At 37.1% G+C, this 22,949-nt stretch overlaps 1 protein-coding gene across 2 annotated transcripts in view; it reads right to left on the bottom strand.

The window, feature by feature from the left end:
• Positions 1-192: 192 nt before the first annotated feature.
• Positions 193-22,949, bottom strand: part of USP24 (ubiquitin specific peptidase 24) — an 88,299-nt gene continuing 65,542 nt past the window's right edge. The window contains exons 45-68 of one of the 2 annotated variants that reach the window (XM_026665932.2): positions 22,840-22,922; positions 22,232-22,373; positions 18,595-18,714; positions 17,892-18,112; positions 16,737-16,861; positions 16,089-16,230; positions 15,178-15,328; positions 14,227-14,322; positions 13,435-13,538; positions 13,227-13,340; positions 12,824-12,920; positions 12,393-12,509; positions 11,073-11,165; positions 10,272-10,374; positions 10,000-10,121; positions 9,645-9,758; positions 9,027-9,092; positions 8,483-8,549; positions 7,518-7,596; positions 4,727-4,802; positions 4,437-4,523; positions 4,074-4,184; positions 3,247-3,322; positions 193-2,212 (exon numbers count right to left, since the gene is read on the bottom strand). In XM_026665932.2, the coding sequence (XP_026521717.1) occupies positions 3,290-3,322; positions 4,074-4,184; positions 4,437-4,523; positions 4,727-4,802; positions 7,518-7,596; positions 8,483-8,549; positions 9,027-9,092; positions 9,645-9,758; positions 10,000-10,121; positions 10,272-10,374; positions 11,073-11,165; positions 12,393-12,509; positions 12,824-12,920; positions 13,227-13,340; positions 13,435-13,538; positions 14,227-14,322; positions 15,178-15,328; positions 16,089-16,230; positions 16,737-16,861; positions 17,892-18,112; positions 18,595-18,714; positions 22,232-22,373; positions 22,840-22,922 (2,463 nt within the window). In that variant the 3' untranslated portion in view covers positions 193-2,212; positions 3,247-3,289. The remainder of the gene's footprint in view (positions 2,213-3,246; positions 3,323-4,073; positions 4,185-4,436; positions 4,524-4,726; positions 4,803-7,517; positions 7,597-8,482; positions 8,550-9,026; positions 9,093-9,644; positions 9,759-9,999; positions 10,122-10,271; positions 10,375-11,072; positions 11,166-12,392; positions 12,510-12,823; positions 12,921-13,226; positions 13,341-13,434; positions 13,539-14,226; positions 14,323-15,177; positions 15,329-16,088; positions 16,231-16,736; positions 16,862-17,891; positions 18,113-18,594; positions 18,715-22,231; positions 22,374-22,839; positions 22,923-22,949) is intronic. The other variant, XM_026665931.2, reaches the window with a different exon arrangement.

Consider the following 22,949-nt stretch of genomic DNA (forward strand, 5'->3'; position numbering starts at 1 on the left):
ATGAGAAGACGCAACAGAATTGTAATTGTCCCAATCCTAGAGAACATTATGTATAAAAATGCATTTTTCATCCAAAAGGACTATCAATAAAAGAGATTGCAACATAAAATGTGTGACAATTTGCACGGCAAATTAGTTTCTTTTTTGAAAAAAGTCTTCAGCCGATTGAAGTGATAACAGCTGTAAGCCAAATAATTGACCAAATATTATATTTGAAACCATAGCCATGAACTTTCTTACAAGCTGGGAGTGAAGCAGAAAACAGTTTGCCCTGGTTTTAGAAAGTATTAGTGGTGAAACACACCATCCTGTGATTCTGAAAAAAATGCCCTGCTTCAACTTGGGATGAGACCCCCTTTTCCATAGGAAACGATGCAAATTTAAATGATTTTGGACCGATGCTTTCCTCTTTAGATCAGCTCTCTAACTTACTTTCATTTAAATTAAACGGAAGATAGGGTGACACAGTCAGGATGGGATAGGAACAACATTTATTCTAAATTTTAAAACATTGTATTAAAATGTTTGAAGGCTTAATAAAATATCTGAGTTCTGCTAACTTCACTGGAAGTACTATACCTTCAGAGAAGACATTCAGCTGAAGCGTCATTTTTAACAGTACTTCTCTGACTCACCCGTATGGCAGAGAATTTCAACTGGAGGAGGTGCGGCTGTTTCCAGCAACAGTGAAATGACCTGCTATATTCACAACTAGTGCACTACAGTGAAGTAATTTATGTGCCAGTTCCGTTTTTGTAACAGTAATAAAAGAAGGAGAAAAAAAGAGGCACTTTTTGGCTGCTTGTGCCTTTGACTTGGCAAATTGTCCAGGCACTCTGAGCATTTCCCCCCAGTTCATGTGCATGGTATATTTTGTATAAATTAAGGCAAAAATCCTTGAACAAAAGGAAAAGCAAATGAAGAAAAAGATGGAAAAAAAACCCCTGGGATTCAACATTGGTGTGGAAAAAAGTGTTGAGAGTAGTTTAAGAGATTATTGAACTGCATTTCACGTGGTGAACAAAAGCATACCCATATTAAGTTCAATTTGTTTCCAGTTATGAAAGAATTGCACTTGTATTCCAAGTGCTGTCTAGCTAAGCAAAATAGCTTGCAATCTTTTGCCTGTGTTAATTTTTTTAAATAATTGAAATGTCCCTACTTTACTCAATCACGTAAAGCCAATTTCTAATTTTCAATTTAAAAGTATAAGCAAATGATTGCAGATCACATTATTAACACAATGGTTTATTCAATATGTCTCCAAGTAGTAGAAGGATGATTTAAAGAGGCAAACAGCAATAAAATTCTGTCTTAAAGTGCTTTTTTTGTTAAACTTACTCTTCATTTTCTAAAAAGTTCTACTGATGCCATAATTGTATTCTTGGAATAAACAAAGCTGTTTTATTGCTCTTACCCTTTAAGCACACAGCATCAGGAAAAAAGGTTACCGATTCCAGACTAACTTGTACCAAAACCATTCCATAAGGAATAATCATCCTTACATAAAAGGGCTCTCTTAAAAAGAACCCTTTATGTAAAGCACTATACAAATTACCTAGAGACATATTAAATACAAAAGTCCTTGTGTAAATGTATTCTTAACTAATATTTTACAATGCCAAGTGTAAATCACACATTTTTTTACATAATTTTGAATATTCCTATTCAATATTTAAAAAAAAAAAGATTAAAAATTTGCCATTTATATGTAAAGGCAATCTGATTTTTTCTTCTGTATAAAACCCAAGTCTTTTTTTTTTCTTTTTTTCTTTTGTTTTGCAGCATCACAGAAAAGCAAAAGTTTTACATTCACTCATTAAATGTTCACATAAAAGTTTCAATTACTTGATAACTGTTCTTAAATGGGTGGAATCTTGACAGGGTTTTGTTTTGTTTTACTTTACTCATGCCTAAGCTAGTATCTATAAGAACCATAGCAGATGCCAGGAGACTTTCATAGCCTAATGATGAAACTTCTCAACTGAAGAATACTTTTAACTCATTACAAAGTACCTACCGATCTTTTGAAAGCATTTACTTCAGATTCCTCTAAAAGTGAAAACAAAAGGATTCCAGGCATATCACGAAAGTGCTGGGTATTCCCCACTTCAGAGGAGCTTTTTCTCCTTCAGCTTGCAGCCATCAATTAAGTATCCACATCTTCAAGGTCACTTTTAGGTTCGCCAATCATCATGGGAGATACTGAGCCCTTTTAATAAATACAAAAGAATTAGAAATACAAGAAGAATTAGCTGTTTGTTTAAACTGAACAAAGAGTTATTGCACTGGGCATCATTTAGTACCTGCCTTTTGCAAACCAGAAATTAACCCTATATTTTTCCACAAAAAGAGCAAATGGACTGAATGTGAAATATAGATAGTCCTCGGTTAATAACTGCCCTGTTTAGCAATTGTTCCACCTTACGATAGCACAATGGTTGCAGCGTCCCTGTGGTCATGGGATAGCGATTTGGGTGCTTGGCCACTGGCATGCAATTACAGTGGTCAGAGTGTTCTGCAGTCACATGATCACCATCTGCAAATTTCACAGCCACCTTCAGACTGACAAAGTTAATGGAGAAACCAGCAGGAAGTAATTAAGGCTCAGTCGTGTGCTTAATGACCAAAGTGGAACTGATATTGTAAAGTCAGGTGTGGTCACGTGAAGTTTCACTGAACGATCTTGACACATCGCAACAGGGTTGCCAGTTCCAACTGCAGTTGCTAAACGAGGACTACCTGTATTAGACTAGGAATACACACCATGATTAGGAGCACTAAAACGGAAGCATGTATGGAATTTGCTATATTAAAAAACGTCCTTCAGCATATGGCACTTAAAACGAATTCATGGAAGACAAAGCTATCAATAGCTCCATGTCATCATGACGTTAGAACATATCTAGAATCAGAGATAATTCTCTTTTAATATCGGTTGGTGGTGAAAATGACCAGGAGAATGCAGATGTACACAAGTCTTCCTGATACTGCGTACAGAATCTATATTGTCATATGTTGTTTAACAAACTAATGAAGTTGCTATTGATAGAGCTTTTATTTGAATATTTTAAGGTTTGAACTGTTAATTTCATCTAAAACTTTGACCACATTGAAGGTTAGTGTAGAAATAAATGCAATATAAATTAGATCAGCACTACCATGAACTATTGGAGGACAGATGGAATATAAATACAGTGCAATGTAATAATATAATCTTGCTATTACTATATTGTGACATTTTACCTGCTACATAATGTTTGAATATTGCCCATGTTCACCATTTCCTTTAGCGCTGGCCTGCCACTGAAGGCAATAGGGCCTTAAAAACAAAGCACATCACGTAAGCTATTATTAGGACTATGTGAACTTTCAGATGAATGAATTAAATCAAAGAGTTTGATTTCAATCATCCCTTCAAACAATCTTTGCAATTAATTGAAGGTATTACACTGAATCAAGATCCTTGGAATGGCTTCAGAGAAATTTGAGAATTGTTAAACGTTCTGATTGACATCTTGTATACTATTAGTATCTGTTGAGTTCATTTGGAGGGAGGGAAACTGAAATTTGTTTTGTTTCTTCTTTTTGTTCTCGCACAGTCCTCTTTTGTTTTCCTAAATTCATGGGGTTTTATCCTATTATTCCAGTTGATGTACTTATAGTTCTTCAGTTTTTCGATCTTTCCGTTTCTCCCTCCACTTCTATTTATTGTTGGTTTTGTTCCTGACCAGAGACTGTTCCTATCTTGTGTTGCTTGAGATGACTTAAGTCTTTTTTTATGAAGTGGGTGAATAGATCTATAGTAGTATGCTTAGTATTATGACTTGTATAATATATGTAAAGTCTTTCTTTGTCTTGTAGAATATTATGGATGCAGTAGTGATCACATACACACTTCTCAGTCTCGGCACATAATACATAATTCCTACAACAGGCTAATTTTTAAAAGTTGGAGTAAGATCTTTCCTTTGTCTTCTTCTCTATGAGTTCTTTGCTAGACATTTGACAGGCTACTTGATTTTTTCAATATGTCATATATGTCATGTATTAAACAAAACCATCCTACGTACTTGTTGTAGATGTCTGCCTCCATTCTCATTGGCTGGACTGGTCTCAGATCCATTACTGCTTCCTGATTGATCTTTTTCATTCAGCAAGGCTGTGGCATATGCTAGTGTGTCCTAAAAAAAGTATGAGAATTAAAAGCTAAGGTAATGTGTTTAGATGCAATTGGAAGTCACCGGGGGAAAAAGAGATGCATAGTCGTTGGAAATGAATTCAAATTATATACCCATCTTTCCTTTCAACCCAAAAATCAATAGAAATATTCCACTTATAATATTCCCACATAGTAGCCTTAATATCTATTTATCACTGTACATATAAAGTAAAAGGAACACAAATGCAATAAACTTATAACCAGTTTTACTGACCTGTGCAGAAATAGTGCGTTGAAAGGTTTTGGCAGTTGAGGTTTCATTGGATATATTACTTTGTGGAGCCCAGTAGTGCTCAGACATCTAGAAAAATGTGAAAATGTAAAAGCAACAATGAAAACCACACAGCAGATTGGTTCCAAGAATAAAAAAGTCCCGCTCCCTCTTTCTTACTATTGACCCATTGAAGGAACTTCTGAACCATGGTGAATAGGACTTATTGAGGCTAATTTACACTGATTTACATTGTACCTATATACATTTATTTTTGTAATAATAAATATTACCTTTATTTGAAGCCACTGAACAGCCCAACTCCAATGATGAGAATTCTCCTTAAAATAATCTTTAGCAGCAGAGCATCTTTAAGAAAGAAGAGAAATTATGAAAATTATGTATCTGAGATATTAAAGGATTATGTGACCTGTTCACTTTAAATTATTCCAATTTACAAGATCATATTGAAATAATTATTGACATTGACTTTGCTGCCAATACAAAGCAGGAAGGATAAAATATTTCAAAAGAATATTAGCAGTAGTTGTATCTTCACAAAAACACATGGCTAATTACAAGCCTATTTTTTTTAAGTAAAAGTGTCCTCTGTGAGCCTTTTTCTGTTGAGATTTGTAGTGTTTCTTCATGCTATTTTTTTTCTCAACCCAAGGCGTTCCTATGAGAATATTTTTCACCAATTCTTTTTAATGCTTTATTAATATTGTTCCTTTCACCAATATTTCTATATGTTGGCTAGTCATTGGCAGTTACTCTGGCAATGTTAATATTTCCCCTGCCTAGATTATAGAGCAGTGGTCGCCAACCGGTGGGCCGTTGAAAAATTTTGGTGGGCCGCAGAAGAAATGGCCCCCAAAAGCAATTAATGTGGGCCGCGCAGTTCTTGCGCCTCTAGGCTCCCTGAGGGACTTCGGAATCAGGCCCCTGAGATGCATGCGCCAACCAGCTCCTACATCCGGCAGTGGCGGCAACAGCAGTCCCCTCCCCTAGCGCCCGCTGTCAGCTCTTCCCCATTAGTTCTCTAGCTTTGAATTGCCTTAGCATGCTCAGTTAGTTAAGAATCGCCCTACCCAGAGAAGGAAGTGGTGCTGGAGGAGGAGGAGGCAGTAGTGGAGAAGCAAGCAACTCAGGTCGCTACTGCTGTGGTGGCTTTGCCTGCGTTTCCGAGGCTTCGATTTTGGGAGGGGTTGGAAAAGGGGAGAGCTGTGCACGGCTCTATCTCCCTTTCCTTTCCTGCCTGCACGTGGGTGGGGGGGGAGGAAAGAGAGAGAGCCGGGAGCAATTCAAAGCTAGAAAACTAATGGGGAGAGCTGACAGTGGGCGCTGGGGGAGGACACTGTTGTTGCCGCCGCCAGCAGGTGTGGGAGCGTGCATCTCAGGGACCTGAGCCAGGAGGCACGGGAACTGCAAGTGGGAGCGTTTGATGATTTCAAAGAACTCCTGGAACACGGTAGATTGGCGTTTTGTAGGTCTCAGTGAAAGAGTGAGCTTTGTTTCGTCTCCTTTCCTCCCCTGGTAATGCGAGAGATGCTTTCTCTTTTCCCCCCACTCCCAAATAATCACTGGCTGTGGCTGGGTTTGGCAGCGAAGTACTAAAGCGAGTGAAGTACCCCCAGGGATACCATTCCTCGCACCCCAGCTTTTCCTCGGCTGCAGATCTGAGCCTCTCAATCTTCCACCTGGGATCTGGAAGGAGCTCCCACTTTCTCCCCCTCCCCTCCCCCAATTAATCACCAAGAGCAGCAATCCTTCTGCAGGCAGATGCCTGCTGAGAAGCCCCTGGAGTGGCAGCCAAGGGGCGCTGCCCCCCAAGGAGAGCAAAGCCTCCTTTCTGCCTCTGCTTCTCCCAGCGGCAGTTGCCCCGAAGCCCCTCAGCTCACACACACACACACATACACACACACAAACACACACCCTGCCTGCTCTTCTGTCTCTTTGGAAGGTGCCAGGTGGGGGGAGGCTTCCAGCCCGGAACGTTTTATTTTGTTATCATTAAGCATTTACGTTTTTGTTATAATTAAATACGTGTGTGTGTGTGTGTGTCATGTATGTATGTGTGTGTATATATGTAGATACATATTTGTTTTCTTAAGTTTATATATATATATACATATACATATACATATGTATATGTATATGTATGTGTATGTGTGTGTGTGTGTGTGTGTATGTGTATGTGTATGCACTGGCACGAAGCCGAAAGCACCAGCCTGAGGATGGCGAGTGGGACCTTGCCGAAACATCGCCAAGATACTCTTAATCTTACACGGGAAAAGACCCGAACACACCTAGACCTACATACCTGTACCTGTGAAAATCTACGAAAACAAATTCATGCTTTCAGGTCTTTTTTCAATCTCTATGGCTTTTGGGTAAAAGACCTGAAAGCATGAATAGAAGAGATGATTCCACCAGACTGTCAATTATTTGGAAGCCTGCACTCACAAACAAAAAAATCTCTACACCACAAGCCAGGCAAAGACCTGGGCACAAATAGACCCCCCCCTGATACCTCCAGCTCAAACACACCCCAACCAGGCACCCAGATGAAACCTAGCTTCCTAATAAATGATAGCCGTCCATTTAATCGGAGCCAAGCTGCACTAAAAGCCTCCAATACAGGAATACAATGTTGCCAGCCAATCAAGACAAAAAAAGCCACAAAACAGATAGAAGATATTAGAAACACCAATCAAGCAGAAAACAGCAAATTCCAAGACCAATATACACAGACCAAGACTCCCAACCAATCAGGATGAAGAAAAAAACATTCTGGCACAGCAGTAGGCTAGCCCCAAATTTAAAATTGAAATGGCTGTGAAAGTCTGACTCACAGACGAACACAATACAGAAGCCTGATGATGGCAGATGAGATTCTGCCGAAACGTTGCTACAACTTTAAAAGCACAACTATAATGACATGGGAAAATACCTGAACACTTCAACCTTTGACTCTGTCTTTGAGTATGATAAAAAAGATATTTAAAATGTCATCCACATCCTAGTATATTAACAGCATATAACTTGGCATGACACCATTCTTCACTTTTATTACATACTTACTTTTGAGCAAGTGTGACTAAGAATTTGACACACTGATAGCAACGGCTACTGTCCATGTGGTTACTGTGATGCATCAGAGCTGTTAAGAGAGGGTATGTAAACAATAATTTATGAAAGTAGTATCTTCAGCAAACAGATTATAAACACAGTCTCAATGCTAATGTGTCAAGCACAGTTTACAGCTCTTTTACACCTTCCAGTTTATTTCAACTTATCTTTGCATTTTCATAGTTAAACTCCATTTCATGGTCCATTAACTGCTGCAGTTCATGACATTTGCTATGATTTTACATTTAGATATCATGCCAAACCAAGCTGCTTTTTAATCAGCTTGGCAATGTCTGAATTTAGGCTATGGCTCATTATCTTTTACTCACAAAGGAATTTTTTTCTACAGATTAATATACAACAAAATAAGCTGTAGCTAGTAAGTTGCAGATATTTTAAATCTGTAACACAGCCTAAATTTATATTTTATTTCTCTGGTATCGTCTACTTAAGTTGCAGTACTCAAAATGCCCCAAAATACTGCATAATAACCAAATTACTATCATAAGGAGGGAAATAGCTCTTAAGGCATTTATTTAAACATTCTTGAATTATATATTTTATTTCTAAATTCTTTTTCTGAATATCTTCCAAAAGATTCTTCTATGCAAACAGAGACTTGCAAAACTTTTCTTCGTTTCAAAGTGATTTTCCAAGTAATTAAACATCAGGAGTCTGGTGCGCTTTTTCCAACTAACAAATGTTATTAAAATTTTATAAAAGAATTAGAAAAGCTGCTGCCAGTCTCCTGATTTTTTTACCCTTCTCAGAGAATAACATGGCTTTCCTCTTACGTCTACAACCAGAAGCGCCCACATAACTAAAGTCTTGTAGTATTTAAAAATACTGTTATCTTGTTGGGATTCATTGTACGATTCTTTGGAATTTAGTTACTAATTCTATGCAGCAATACTAACCCAGCAATCCATTTTCAGTCTCAAATGCAAATTTGACCCGCTCTATTTGTAAAGGATCTTCAATAATCTGTGAAACAACAGAGAGGTAAGGCTAAGCGACACTGAAACTAAATCCAACATTTCAAGTCTACTTAAACAGGAGGTATGATCAAATAAAAAAGTTTATCACTTTTAATTAGTAACACTGAGGCTTGTGGTGAACAGCTTCTACTGAAAGCAATTAGAATAGAATAGAAACTTTTTGGCTTAAGCAGAATACTGTGTCAAGCCAGATAATAAAAAATAGGAAAAATTTTAACATTATTCACAGCTAACATAGATTATACCCAAGTATAATTTAAAAGTCACTAAAATATATGGCATATATAAATTAGGCCCTAATATGTAGAGATATTAATTTTGGGGGGCATTTTAATGCATATTTTAAAGTGCTGAGAATAAAGTCAAAGACTTTAGTACTAAGTTCAATAGCATACTGATTCAGTACTATTTCCAAGAACAATAGAGACATGAGGGAGGTTTTACTTTTAATCTCATTACTTACCAATAATTCATGTAAGAGATGGAAAATATTCTTCAGCTCATGAGGTGGAGCGATCTCCAGTTGATTCTGCAAGCCCAAAATATAAATTCAGGCAAGCAGAAGATAGACAGGTAAACTATGTATTTGTACTTTATAAGCATTCATTGTAAAAGATTGTACGATGTAAAAAGTTCATAAATATTTTTGTTAGAACATATTTAAAGAGCAATGCTGTACTTTTCAATAAGACTACAACTCATTTTGACATAATTTTTTAAGTGGAATTTTTCCTGAAAAACATTTGTGCGGGATACTAAATAGATAGCAAGAATGGTTTATGTAAAAATTGAAATTTTGAGAAAAAAAACATTTTCAAGCATACAAGCTATGGATATATGCTGTATACTGGTGGAATATATGGGGAATAAGAATAAGAAATCATAGACATTTTGTAACTCCTTAAAGTAATAGCACTGAAAACTAAAATGTGTATCAGTCCTTAAAATTCAAAAGAATCAGCAGTTGCCAAGAGTCACACAATGGAAACCAACATTTCTATAGCAGAGTGCGTATTCTTAAATTAGTGTGACAGGTGCTAGGTATCAGTTCCAGAACAATCTATGTATTACAAAAATTTACCTTGATGAAATGCAACATGGTAAGGGAAAAGTGCTCATTGCAAAAGCAGCAGTAGACCACCATCTCAATAAGGATCGAGAGTGATCCAGTCAGCTCCCTTAAAGCATGCATCACCTTTGAGAAGAGAGCAGAGGATGAGCATTATTTAAAAAACAACAGACTGTAACTTGGTATGCATTTCATTACATACTTATTTGGTATCTCTTCACTACTTGGGTTGTACAGTAGTATTGTAGTTGCAGGGACATCATTTCTAAACAGCATTGTGAGACTGGATTCTAGACAAACTTGATTTAAGCCTTCATTTTGTATTACATTTAACTCATTATAAAATAGATGTAAAATAGCTGCTTACCTCCATTAAATAAGGCTTCCCCTCAGATAAGAATATCCAAGCTTCTACTTCTTCGTGAAGGGCCAAAAGTGGCCCTGAAGTAGTAATGCTAAGGGGTGAATGCAGGGCAAACAAACCAGGAGCTGTAAAGGAAGTACAAATATAAAACTATACTTAGTCCTGATAATAAACTGATAATAGTAATTTAAAAATGATCAGGGGTGGCAAACATACTGTAGCTATACACCTGGTCATCTAGCCGGGGTCATCCAAGAAAAACTGGAAAGACTTACCTACATTCCTCTGTGAGGAGACATCTGAATTCAAGACAAGCAATGCCACAGTATTATGGAGAAAGCCAAATTCCCGGGCTTGTGCGGAACTCCATCTGCGATTCTGTTTTGTTAAGTATATATCAAACATCGTATAAGCACTAATAGTTCATTTAATGTATCTTTTTATGCATAAAGGCATATTATCAAAGACTGATTCAGCCAGGCTGAATGGCAACAGCATGCTTTCAGAGTGATTTGGTGAAAAGGTTACTACAGCCGAAATAACTAGAAGTTGTTGTCTATTCAAGAAGAGCATAAGAGCTGCACCAACCTGAACCTCCAAGTTCAGGAGAACAAAAGAATGGGCAGGCTGGAGGGCAGATAGATTGGACTTTCTAGCACAGCCAGCATCTAAGCTATCTGTCAACACCCGATTGAAAATCCCATTTATGGGCATACAGGATACTTCAAGAAGTAGAAATTCAGAGTTATTCAAATTTAACTATGCCCAATCAAATTTATCTGACAGTCCCATAATTGGCAGTTAAAGTAATTTAGGCCAAACAGCTCTCATACTTTCTAACTTAGGGGTTACTTCTGAATGAACAGAAGCTGTAATTTTAGGGGACATTGCCCGTTCTTGGGGAAAAGCAATATTATTGCATTTCTTGCAGTCTTCCTGCATTTAAAACCAGCAGTGATTGTGGCAAAGCTTGAAGAGTGAATAGGTCTTCCCAAAGTCCCAACTATTAGGTATACTAAGCTTCTGAACTAGACTACAGCACACACTCTGCTCAGAGACTGGTGTTACGTTCATACCTGGTTATTCTGCCGGTTGGGACCAAGAAGGAAATTAATCATATGACTCAAGGCACTATGCCTGAGGAGGAGGTCACAGGCTCTTATACCCTGCTGTAGAAGACAGGAAAAACATAGGATTATGTTCTAGAAAACATGGAAAGACCACAAAAAGAGGTTAAATATTTTAAATATTTAATTATAATTGATCATTTACTCTGAAATGCTTCTTAAAACTTGTTTCATTACATTCAACTATATTGATCTACAGACTTTAAATAGCTCTGTGACATCAAACTATCTGGGAATTTTTAACTTTGCTTTTTTCCTTTGGATTTTTTCCCTATTAGCTCAATAATAAGAGGTCATTGTGATTGATCTGCCAAAACTAAAACATAATAATTAAGAGGTAATTATAATATAGTACCTATAACTAAAGTCTACTTATTATACTGTTCTCTGAACTACTGTGCAAAGAATAGCAAAGAGTAGCATTTGAAGCAGCATCAACAGTATAAGACTTTTTTTTTTCAATACATTTTTTTATTTTTATTTTTACAACATCTCTTTGAGTGAACAATGTGGTTCCAAGGAACTGGAAGTCTGAGAAATGGGCTTTTCTTCAGTCAAGAGAAGTGTTGATTTACCACCAATTTATCAAGGGATTAGGAAGGAGGGCTTGGCAACACAAAGAAACAATATCCAACAATTTAATAGCCAGCCATCAACACTCTGATCAACATCTAAAAAGGCACACACACAACAGGCACCATATAAATACTACACCAGAATAGCCCAAAGCACACACTCTGCTAGAGAGAAGTTCCCTGAGGATGGGCTCCAGCATGAGTGTGAAAGCTCAGAAGACTAAACCTCTGGTCCTGGTGACCAGACCAGATTGGAGCCTGCAACAGTATCTTGGGACATGTATTCATTGAGACACCCTTCATTTGTGATAATACACTTTTTCCAGAGCCTTCTGGTACTTCCTTCAAAAACCTTCCCTAGAACTTTGAACTTCAGTTTACTTTTCTAATGGAATAGCAAGTAGAAACTTATCACTTCGTAGAGCAGGGTTCTCCAACCTTGGCAACTTTAAGACTTGTGGACTTCAACTCCCAGAGTTCCTCAGCCAGCTTCACTGGCTGAGGAACTCTGGGAGTTGAAGTCCACAAGTCTTAAAGTTGCCAAGGTTGGAGACCCCTGCTATAGAGAGCTTCCACTTGGCAAAGGACTTTTTTTTCCTATGTGATACTGGAAACTTTTTGCAATATAGTTTCATTCTTTCGTCTAATTACAACAATCTGAAAAATAGAAGAATATGGTGGTTTTTTTCTTTACCTTTTGTACAAAATTGTTGAACAAGAAGAAGTACTGGGCACAATTTTTACAGTTCTCAGGGACATCTTTGTCCAATAGACTCAGCAACACTTCTATTAGCTGATGCAAGCTTTTTAGCTGTCAAAAAAGTACAAGAGCCTTATTTGAAATGATCAATTTAATAATTCAAGCTTACAATGAATATAAAATATTACAGGTGAAAGCAAAACGTATTTTTCCAAAGCTTGCAATAAAGATGACACTTTCTTAAACTTAAAAGTCAGACTTTTAAAAGAATCATAGCAGATATTTTCATAAAAAATATCTACTGAGTTTAAACATTACATTCATAACAATTAGAAATCATATGATTCTTGTTAAGTAATTAAAAATATAGAAATTACTAATATGCAAATAATAAAAGAGCAGTGTGGGTTTTTTATATTACTGACCTTTTCTTGATGAAACAAGGCACTGTCTAAGGTTTTTTCAAGAATTGTGGCTACAGCAACTCTCACTTCTCTTACGCTGCATTCCAGCAAAAATGTTCTGAAAAATACCCCATCGTTGAGAAATGAAGCCAAATTCATTCTCTAATTTAAGTTATATTTGCCTCCCCCCCCCCCTACTGGGAAACTTAATATTCACAGGTGTAGAGAGACTAGATAAGATAAGTGCCTCTAGCGTTATCTACAAACCATAGGGTTATTGTGGGCCTGCTGATATCTCTGCACATTGTTTTTTCACAACTACATAAACAGGGGCTATATAAGTAGGGGAAGATTTGAACTGGAAAGAAGGATACAATATCATGGCATCTCATCAAACAGATTGACCAACTATGATAGTACTTACTTAATAAGCTCTCGCCCTTCAGCTTCAACTAAATATTGAATTAACCACTGACAAGCATCAAAACTTTTAGAAACTAAAGCATCAATGGTTGCAATCCATTCTTCTGTATCAGTCCTTAAAGGAAGCAAACACAGAAATATTGGTATGACCAGAAAAGAATGAGTGTATGTGTATTCTTCAGACAAAGAACTTTTAAATAAAATGTCACCTGAGTTTTTTCTTTGTTCGCAGATAAGTTTGGAAGAGAAATTGGACTGCTAGTTGTAAACTCACTCTTGCCATAGATGGGTAATGCGTATGCTTCAACTTTGTCTGGACAGAGAGACATTAGGTTGTATAAGACTGCATTTTAGTTTTAGTTCCTTAAACATAATTCTTAGAACTATAAGTTGGAAAAGCCACTTTTAACAAGAAACTGGAAAATAAAAGTTTCTTTCAGAGACCATTCAATGAAATAAATGGCTATCAAGCCAACTTTTCTTCCCATAACCAGTGACTGAAACTATTCACTACTAAACAAGACTTGAACTCTCTAATTCTTGCATTGGTTCACAAAAATATGATATTCAATAGTATCAAAGATTAAGGAATCCAGCAGGTCCAGGAATGGCATAATCAATTTGTTCAGGTCCTAATAAAAAGTGACCAATATGGTGGGATCTGAATTCCAATCAAATATCTAGATAATCCATTTCTTCTAATGTGCTCAACAGTTGATGCCCTCCATTCTCTCACCAATCATCCCTACAAAAGGAAATATTTAGGATTGGACAATAAATCCAGGATAACTACTGGTAGAACCATGCAGCACCTCTTTCAAGGCTGTTGGCACAATCTTTCCAAAATATTGATAATCTATGAGATCTGCTGACCTTAACTCTCCAGACCTCTGAAGGAGCTTGGAAGAGCCTACTGAGATAATTTACTTGTCTGAGTTCACAGGCTAGCATATCCGATATTGCATGGACTTAATAACTGAAATATTAAATTCACTACTCACAGCATTTAATGACGCTAATGACAGAACAAAACTAAAATAGTCACTGCAGTAGACATCCCTGTTCTTCATAAATTTCAGGTTTTCATCTCTCACCATCTGAAAAGCAACATCAGTATCAAGGAATTATTTAAAAATATGATACTGTATGAGCAATAAAAATATTATCGTAGGAGTACAGGGTATTTAGAAGCTATATATACATATATTAGAAATCTCACTTAAAAGCCTCATTTTTTATTGTGCTTTATACATGCCTAACAAGCATACCATTTCCTTTCACATTAAACTGGATAATGCAAGATGCTAAAAAGGAATATAATAAATACATCTATGCCTTCCTTAATTTATCATATACACCCACACTAACTTTTGTTTTATCTGTTAATATTTCTGACATATATTTTGCCTTTTCAGTCCTAATTAAACTAGACCTTCACTTTCCTGCACATAGTTCACTAGTATTACTCTATAAGATGTTTTGCAACGGCAGAAAGTTATGGAAAGGTATGGTAAATGCTGTTGGTGTAAACAAGATCTTGTTTACACTAAATAAAGCTTTTGATCTTAACTATTCTTTCAATTTTGCTTCAGATATTATTTATGAGTAGCTACCAATATCTCTCTCTCTCTCTCTCTCTCTCTCTTTGGTTATTCGGGTTTTCTCCCGTGTAAAATTGGAAGTATCTAGGCGACGTTTCGATGAAGTCTCATTCATCATCTTCAGGCTTGTGTGTTCGGCTTTGTGCTTCTCGGAGTAAAGATATTTAATTTAAAGATATTATTTACTCCGAGAAGCACAAAGCCGAAGACACAAGCCTGAAGATGATGAATGAGACTTCATCGAAACGTCGCCTAGATACTTCCAATTTTACGCGGGAGAAAACCCGAATAACCAAAGATCCACATACAAATACCCGCGAAAACTATCCAGCTGCTGTAATTATGGCTTACCTGATATATTCGAACTGGCATCTTCTCAACAAATAAGCCTTTTTTCTCTCCTTTTTTGACCAATTTAGTCAAAATGGACAGACGGTCACTGCTAGGTCTGTGGGGCCGTGGAGATGATTGTGGTGAAATATCTGGAGAAGATGGAGCAGACCTGAAGAAAATAATATAACAAACATAATTGTCCATCAGTTTCTATACTTCAAGTTTAGTGTTCATCCTGCACTGAACCTTTGATTGCACAACTTGTATAGGTAAATATGAACTCAGTTCGGTCATTGTTCATATATTAAATACTTATATATTATACAACATATCAGAGGAATTCTCACCCCTTTGCACATTTTTGTGAATTTGTGAGGTTTATCACTCCATAAATAAATCTGGTGATTTATTTGAGGTTAGGACAAGAAATACATATTTTAAAAGGATAGAAATCTAAAGTAATGGATAAAAACACTGCTTCACTAACGTAATCAATCACATTTACCGCCATGGCAAAAACTGTTAATATAACTAAGTGTCATGGTGGAATCACTAACTGGCAGGAAGCCATCTGTCAAATTAAAATAGTGCTATGATTGGCTGAGGATTCAGATGGCTAGTGGGTTTAGATAGCACTCAAAACTTGCTTGCTTCCTCAGTAAGGAAAAAAGACTATATAGATAAGGAAAAGTTTGAGTATTATAAACTAGGAAACCCTTTTCTTTTCTTCAGTATTTATTTTCAAACTTCTCTTGGATTTCCCATGCTCTAAACATGTCCTGGGATTATGTGTAGTCAGACATAGGCCCAGGATACCTTTCCAAATAAGTTTTGTCCTATATGGACAGGATAACCTTAATTATGGAGTCAGAAGTATTGAAATTCCGTACATGAATCAAATGCTGGAATTTAAAGATAAGGAAGCTTACAAGGTGAGATCCTCAGCTTCTTGACGCACAACACTGACTCGACTTTTCTTTGGCAAAACAGGGGAGTTCTGTTCAGAGACTCGTTGATAGAAGAGCATGTAGGCATTCCAGTAGCGACGGCGAACATCAGGATATGGGTTTGCTGAAGAAGAAAGGAAAGAGAAGGAAGGAAATATTCAGATTGGGAGACCTGATTCCCATAGTAAGACTACACATTAAGTACATTTTCATAAAGTAGTTTATGATGGTAATTATAATGGTAGCTGTATTAAAAGCACTCTAATAGCTGTGTGTCCCATCTAGAGAGGGATAAACAGAAATCTGCCTTCCTCAGTTTTTGGCACAACAATGCTATTGACTTACTTATTAAGATTTCGGGGAGGATACCATGGCATGTAACTACATTGTTCAGCTGGCTATGCAGTTTATTCCATTTTTAACTCCGAACCATCTGCTATTTATTTGTGCTTATTTTTATGTTATCTATTTTAAAAAAAAGAATTAGTAGCCTAATTAAAGTATATAGAAGTCACATTTGTCAGTTTCAAGACTTGATTAAAGTTTTTTCAAATGACTGTTCCTAATAAGGAGATTAAAATATGCTAAATATATTTGTAAGAGATAATTAAAATGTAGGGTTATACTTACATTGATCATAAACCTTTGGTCTATACTCTCCTCCAAAACATTCATACTCCAAAGATTCATCATTAAGTTCAAATTCTTCAACAACAGTGTCATTAAATTTATACCATTTTCCTTTCCCACTTCCCCTGTGGTTACAGGAAAAAAAAAAAGAACAGACTACATTCAATTTTGAACATGGTGTTTTTAAATGTTTCAGGTGATGCATTAAAATAAAGCTTTAGCACAACTTAAATGCTACCCTGTTTCTCCAACAATACGGCCTCCCCCAATAGGAAGTCCCAGCATGTTTTAGAGGCATGAAATGAAATTAAGCCCCTCCCCCCAAATTAAGGCCTATATTAAAACATGCGAAATGGGGGGCAAATGGCGGGGGGGCTTGCTGTTAGGAAGTACTTTTGTTATACACCCGGATATATGGTGCTGCCTGCGTTGACCCTGATACAAAGTGCCCCACCAACGCCGAGGTCAACATCCCAGCCGTCGCCGCCCACCTGCCCGAAGATGCAAGGGGGGGGGGGGAAATTAAGTCACCCCCAAAAAGACAGCCTAGCCATTTTTTCAGGGCTCAAAAAAAAATAAGACCCGGCCTTATTATATGAGAAACACGGTATTTTTCTGGTTTTCAGTCCTGTTCAGTCCCTCATCCCCAATCAACATTCATAAGATTTATTAAGTCTTTGGGGATTATGAAGATTACTTTTATTGTCTGTTGCATTTCTGGGGTTTCTGGAAAACCGTGTATGTCAATAGTTCTTTTGTATAGCTATTTTACTTTGCATACATAACAATGGCACTCTGAAAGAGTGTTATATAATCCTCCTGTATTCTGTCAAGCCACGTTTGCAAAATATAAATGTTTATCAATGTATAAATATTCTAGTTTACCAACATACGCTGTATTTCACATCTGTCCTTACATCTATAGCTTCATAAACAGCCCTAGGCAAACAGTTGATGGAGCAATCTGTAAAAGGAAATATTAATCTAATCTGGTGGCATTAGTTCAGTGAGGATGTAAGTTTCTAAAGCTTGGGGTGCTACATAAAAATGTTTGCCAAAAAGATTTATAATTCAACACCTGATTATCTCACTGCTTTTAATCTAGCAAATGACCAATTGACTACTATGCTTGTGAACAGAGTTATTTCCAATTACCTCCTATCTTTTATAAAAGAATAGTAGTGGCCTGCATGGGCTTGACCGCTGTGCACAATTACGCCAACCAGTTCATAGTTTTCTGAAGGAGCCACTTTCTTCTGTGGAGACCCTTTACATCCCTGATCTAGATTTCGTCCATTGTCACCAACTTCTGAAGAAGAATCTTGGCGAGCCATTCCTGAGACTGTATAGGGTTCCATATTCAGCATCCAAGGGAACTGTTTAAAATGAAACAGATTAAACTTAAACTGAAGTACATTGCATGTTAATAAATTTTCTTCAATTAAACAGAATGTATAAAACCTAGATTTTTTATGAATTTATAAAACCAAGATGAAGATAGAATAAAATAAATTACTTTATTGGTTGGGGGAAAATCATAACGTTTTCAGTTTCTCCAGAACTTTGCCTAGATTTTTCAAAATAACCCTTTGAGGCAAACTAAGAACTTTAACTTTAAAAAAAAAAGCCACAATCAATTATTTTGTACCTATAGAAAAAACAGTTATTACATTTTTTTTATCATCATCCTCTTAACCACCACCACATATCTTTAGGTAGAAGGTTTTTTCTTTTTACTTTTAACTTTGCTAGTCCATGCACCTATCTTAATATAGACATGCTACGCGATATCTGATATAGAAGAAATCATAAAAATAAAAACTGTGTAATTAGAACATTGTAAACAAGATAAGCTTACCTTGATCTGTTCATCGTATTTTATGGAACGTCCACTTTCCCAATCAAAACCAAATCTCATGAGATGTATCACCAATACACTGGGTAGAGCTTTAATGCAGGTCCGTTTCACAGTAGTTCTCTTAAAAAATAAACCAAAGTTTTGGCTAAATACTTATTTTGGTCCACTGTTTGTCTATAGGAATTTTATTATTTTACCTGTATAGATTTTAAATTTGTTCCCCAAATGACATTATAGCCCATTCTGTTAGCCTTATCAATCTAGTGCCATAACCCTCAAACAAATTCAGCAAGCCATCCTTTTCAGCAGTGTTGGAACTGAGTACTTCCAAGCAATGGTGAGTTCATACTGTTCTTTTTGACGATGCTAACAATTTTACATCATTTTCTGTACAACCAAGTATTTCAACAAGCTTTTTATTTTTTATGTATATAAATGTCTGTCTGTCTGTCTGTCTGTCTGTCTGTCTGTCTTGGCATGTACGGGTCTTTTCCCGTGTAAGATTGAGAGTATCTTGGCGACATTTTGATGAGATCCCACTTGCCATCTTCAGGCTGGTACTTTCGGCTTCGTGCTTGTGCGAGCAAAGCGTGATCGGAGCTGCCGTCTCCCTATATATACTGGTGGGGAGGTTGGCTGTGTTATCATTTCTTGATTGGTTGATAGAGTTGATGTTTGCAGATTGGCTGGCTTTTTCGTAAGAACATGTGTGGCTGAGGTATTGGCTGTGTGTCTATCAGCCTCCTGTGTTGTAACGACCTGGGTAATGGGCTGTGTGATGACCTTCTGAGTTCTGTTGTTTTGACATCCTGGGTCTTGTGCTGTAATCTCCTGGGTTGTAATGACCTGGGTCATGGGCTGTGTGATGACCTTCTGAGTTCTAATGTTGTGACATCCTGGGTCTTGTGCTGTAATCTCCTGAGTCATTGGCTGTGTTGTAACATGCTGAGTTGTTTTGGTGTAACTTCCTGAGTTCCGTGATGTGATATCCTGAGCGGGGGGCTGTGATGTGACGTTCCGGGTTTTGGTTTGGCTCCGAGTTTGAGGCCTGGCTATGTGTTAAGTTTGCTTGGTTTGGGGGTCAGGGTGTGTGGCAGCTGGTGATGCAGCCATGGTCTGGTTTCTGGATGGTGGTTGCCTTTCGTCTATGGGGTGGGTTTGGGTTTGAGTCTGGTGAGGGAGATTGGTGGTGGCATCATGTGTTGTTTTGGGTCCAGTGTTAGTTTTCGTGGCAGGGACTCGTTTGTTGATAAGGGCTAGTTTCCAGATGTCTGGTAGGCAGGAGGTATCGTCCCATTTATTCATGTTATGGGGTGTTTCTCTATTTCGATGGCTTCCCTGATTATTCTCTTGTTGAAGTGTTCAGTATTGGAGATTAATTTGGTTCCCTCAAAATTAATTTCATGTCCTGTGGCTTTAAGGTGCTGGAAAAGGGAGGAAGTATTTTCTTCTTTTCTGACTGCATTATTGTGTTCTGCGATGCATGCATTTATTCTCCTGTTGGTTTGTCCAATGTATGTGGCTGGGCAATTGTTGCATGGTATTTCATAAACTCCTTGGTTTTCTAGCTGGATCTTGTCTTTGGGGTTTCTTAGGATGTTGGCTATTTTTTGGTCAGTGCTGAAGGCTGTCCTGATATTTTGCCTGTGGAGAATTTTGCTGATTTTATCTGTGGTGCCTCTGATGTAGGGGAAGAGGGCAATACCATTGTCCTGTTCTGTGTCTCAGTTTCTGGGGGGTGTCTCCCTTAGGATTAGGTTGGTAATTGTGCTTCTTTGGAATCCATTGGAAATTAATACGTCAGTGAGGGTGTGTAATTCTGTTCTCAGGTGGTCTTTGTCAGCTAGGCGTTTGGTTCTGGAGATGAGGGTCTTGGCTATGGAGTTGATCTGTGCAGGGTGGTGATGGGATTGTGCGTTTAAGTAGCAGTTGGTGTGTGTTTTCTTCCAGTGGATGGAGTGTCCTAGGGTTTTTTGTAAATTAGGATGTCCAGGAAGGGAAGTTTGTTGTTGGCTTCTGTTTCCATGGTGAATTGTATTTTGGTGTATAGGCTGTTGAGGTGTGTGAGGAAGTTGTCCAGTTTTTCTTTCCTGTGTGGCCAAGTTACAAAAGTGTCATCTATATATCTAAACCAGAGTTTGGGTTTGGGTTCAGATTTGTCTAGAGCATTGGTTTCAAAGTGTTCCATGTATACGTTAGCGATGACGGGTGAGAGGGGTGACCCCATAGGTGTTCCTTCTGTTTGTATCTTTGTCCATTGTGGATGAAGTATGTGTTGGTTAGGCAGTGGTAGGTCAGATTTAGGATGTGCTTCGGGGGGTTTGTATTTGTTTTGGATGGCTGTCAGGGTTTCTTTAATAGGTACTTGGGTGAAGAGGGATATGACATCGAAGCTCACAAGTAGGTCGCCGGGTTATAGGTTTTGTTTCTTTATTGTTTCTATGAAGTGGAAAGAGTTTTGTACGTGTGAGGTGATGGATTCTGTGTAGGGCTGGAGTTGTTTGGCGAGAAATTTGGCAAGATTCTGTAGAGGTGAGCCTATGAAGCTGACTATGGGTCTGAGTGGTGTTCCTTCTTTGTGTATCTTGGGGAGGCCATAGAGTTTAGGGCATCTGGATGATTTTTCTCTGGAGATGATTCTTTACTGGATCTCTTCACTGATGGGGGTGGTTTTTTTCCTGGTAGGTGGTGATGAACACTATACAGAAGCCTGATGATGGCAGATGAGATTCTGCCGAAACGTTGCTACAACTTTAAAAGCACAACTACAATGACGTGGGAAAATACCCGAACAAAGCTGAATGCCATACATACATACATACATATAGCTAGCTTGTTGAAATACAATATATATAGTTTTAGGATAATTTTCATATTAGGAAAGTCATATTAGGAAAAAATCACATGGAAATATAAAATTAATATTTTACAAGAAAAACTGGAATTTTCAGAGAACCAGTAAATAGCTTTCAGACTACACGATTCTCCAAGTTGCATATTGTGGGATAAAGTATTAGATTTTTAACAGATTTTTAAAAAGGGTACAAAACTACAAAAGTGTTCAGTGTGCTAATTTCCTTTTTTCTTTGCAGCATTTTTAAATAAACAGTTCTTAAATTCATTGAATCAATTGAGATCTTTAATACATCTGCTGAAAATCTATAAATAAAATAATTATTTTCATCTGGCAGGAAACTAAAATTAATTCCCAAATATAAAAATGAAGTGAAAAATCAAAGATTTTTTTAGTAATCATGGCAGCAAAGTTAAGTTTTGATCTCTATGAATTTCCAGTGATTAGAAATACATATATTAATAAAGGATTGCAAAGGAAGGACACAAGCAGGAAGCTATAGATTGGAAATGGTCTTATGACAATGTTTCATATTCTTTTTCAGTCTGAAAATCCGAGGAAAATTTTAAGGATTCACTATTATTCAAGGTAATTGTAAGGAAAAATATAAGGGTCATCTCATATTAACCCTGAAGAAAAGTTGAATAAATATTTAATTAAAAAAACAAGCATATAAAGCTAAGGATAGACTCAAAATTTCTCACAGCACTAATGAATCCAGAGGGATCTCTTCCCATAGAAAAATCAAAGTACTTTAACTCTTAAATAAGGTAGAAGTATTACCTTTTCTTTGCATTTCTCACAGTAGTATGCATTACTTCCTTCCAGAATCTCTCCTCTTACAAACTGATCCAGTGAAATTTCTAGACTTTGACATGAAGTGACCCCTAAATTGAGAGCCATAAAGGCTTCCTCTCGTTCATACCTACAACATAAAAAAATAGAATATTAGAAAGTAAGAATTCACAATTGTACCCTAATATGTCAACAATGCTGTAAGATTTTGTCTATTTCAGTAATAACGTTTATTATTTATTAAAAGTATGATTAAAGCACTGAACTGTACCACTTGTATATGTCATGCTTTTTCTTTTTTCTCTAGTTTTTCCTTTATCCCTGTTAACATACCTAAAAAGGAAGTGTGCAGATCCAGGATCTTATATACATTCTCCCCCCACCTCCATCTTAATTCTAGAAAGTCCATAAATGCAACAGCTTTGGATCAGTATATTCAAAGATTTCATTTGGTACCAATGGCAGTGATCAAAATAGTGATTTTTGTGTGTTTGCCATGCTAAACTTACAATAGTGGATCTCTTTCTTCACCTGTAGATTTTCAGTATGCGGAGAGGGAGATCTGCTTTATCTTGTGACACCTGATCTTCACTTACCTGTGAGGACAATCCTTACAGATTTTCTGATCAGAATATATGCCCTGAAAGGTGTTTTTAAAGATCTGGTCTCTTCCTATTTTCTGTAAGAGATTGAAAAGCCAATAGCA

Source organism: Notechis scutatus, chromosome 3, assembly GCF_049901735.1.
Source record: "Notechis scutatus isolate UNSWTSFEM ecotype Mainland chromosome 3, rNotScu1.2, whole genome shotgun sequence".
In the NCBI taxonomy this organism is placed as follows: domain Eukaryota; kingdom Metazoa; phylum Chordata; class Lepidosauria; order Squamata; family Elapidae; genus Notechis; species Notechis scutatus.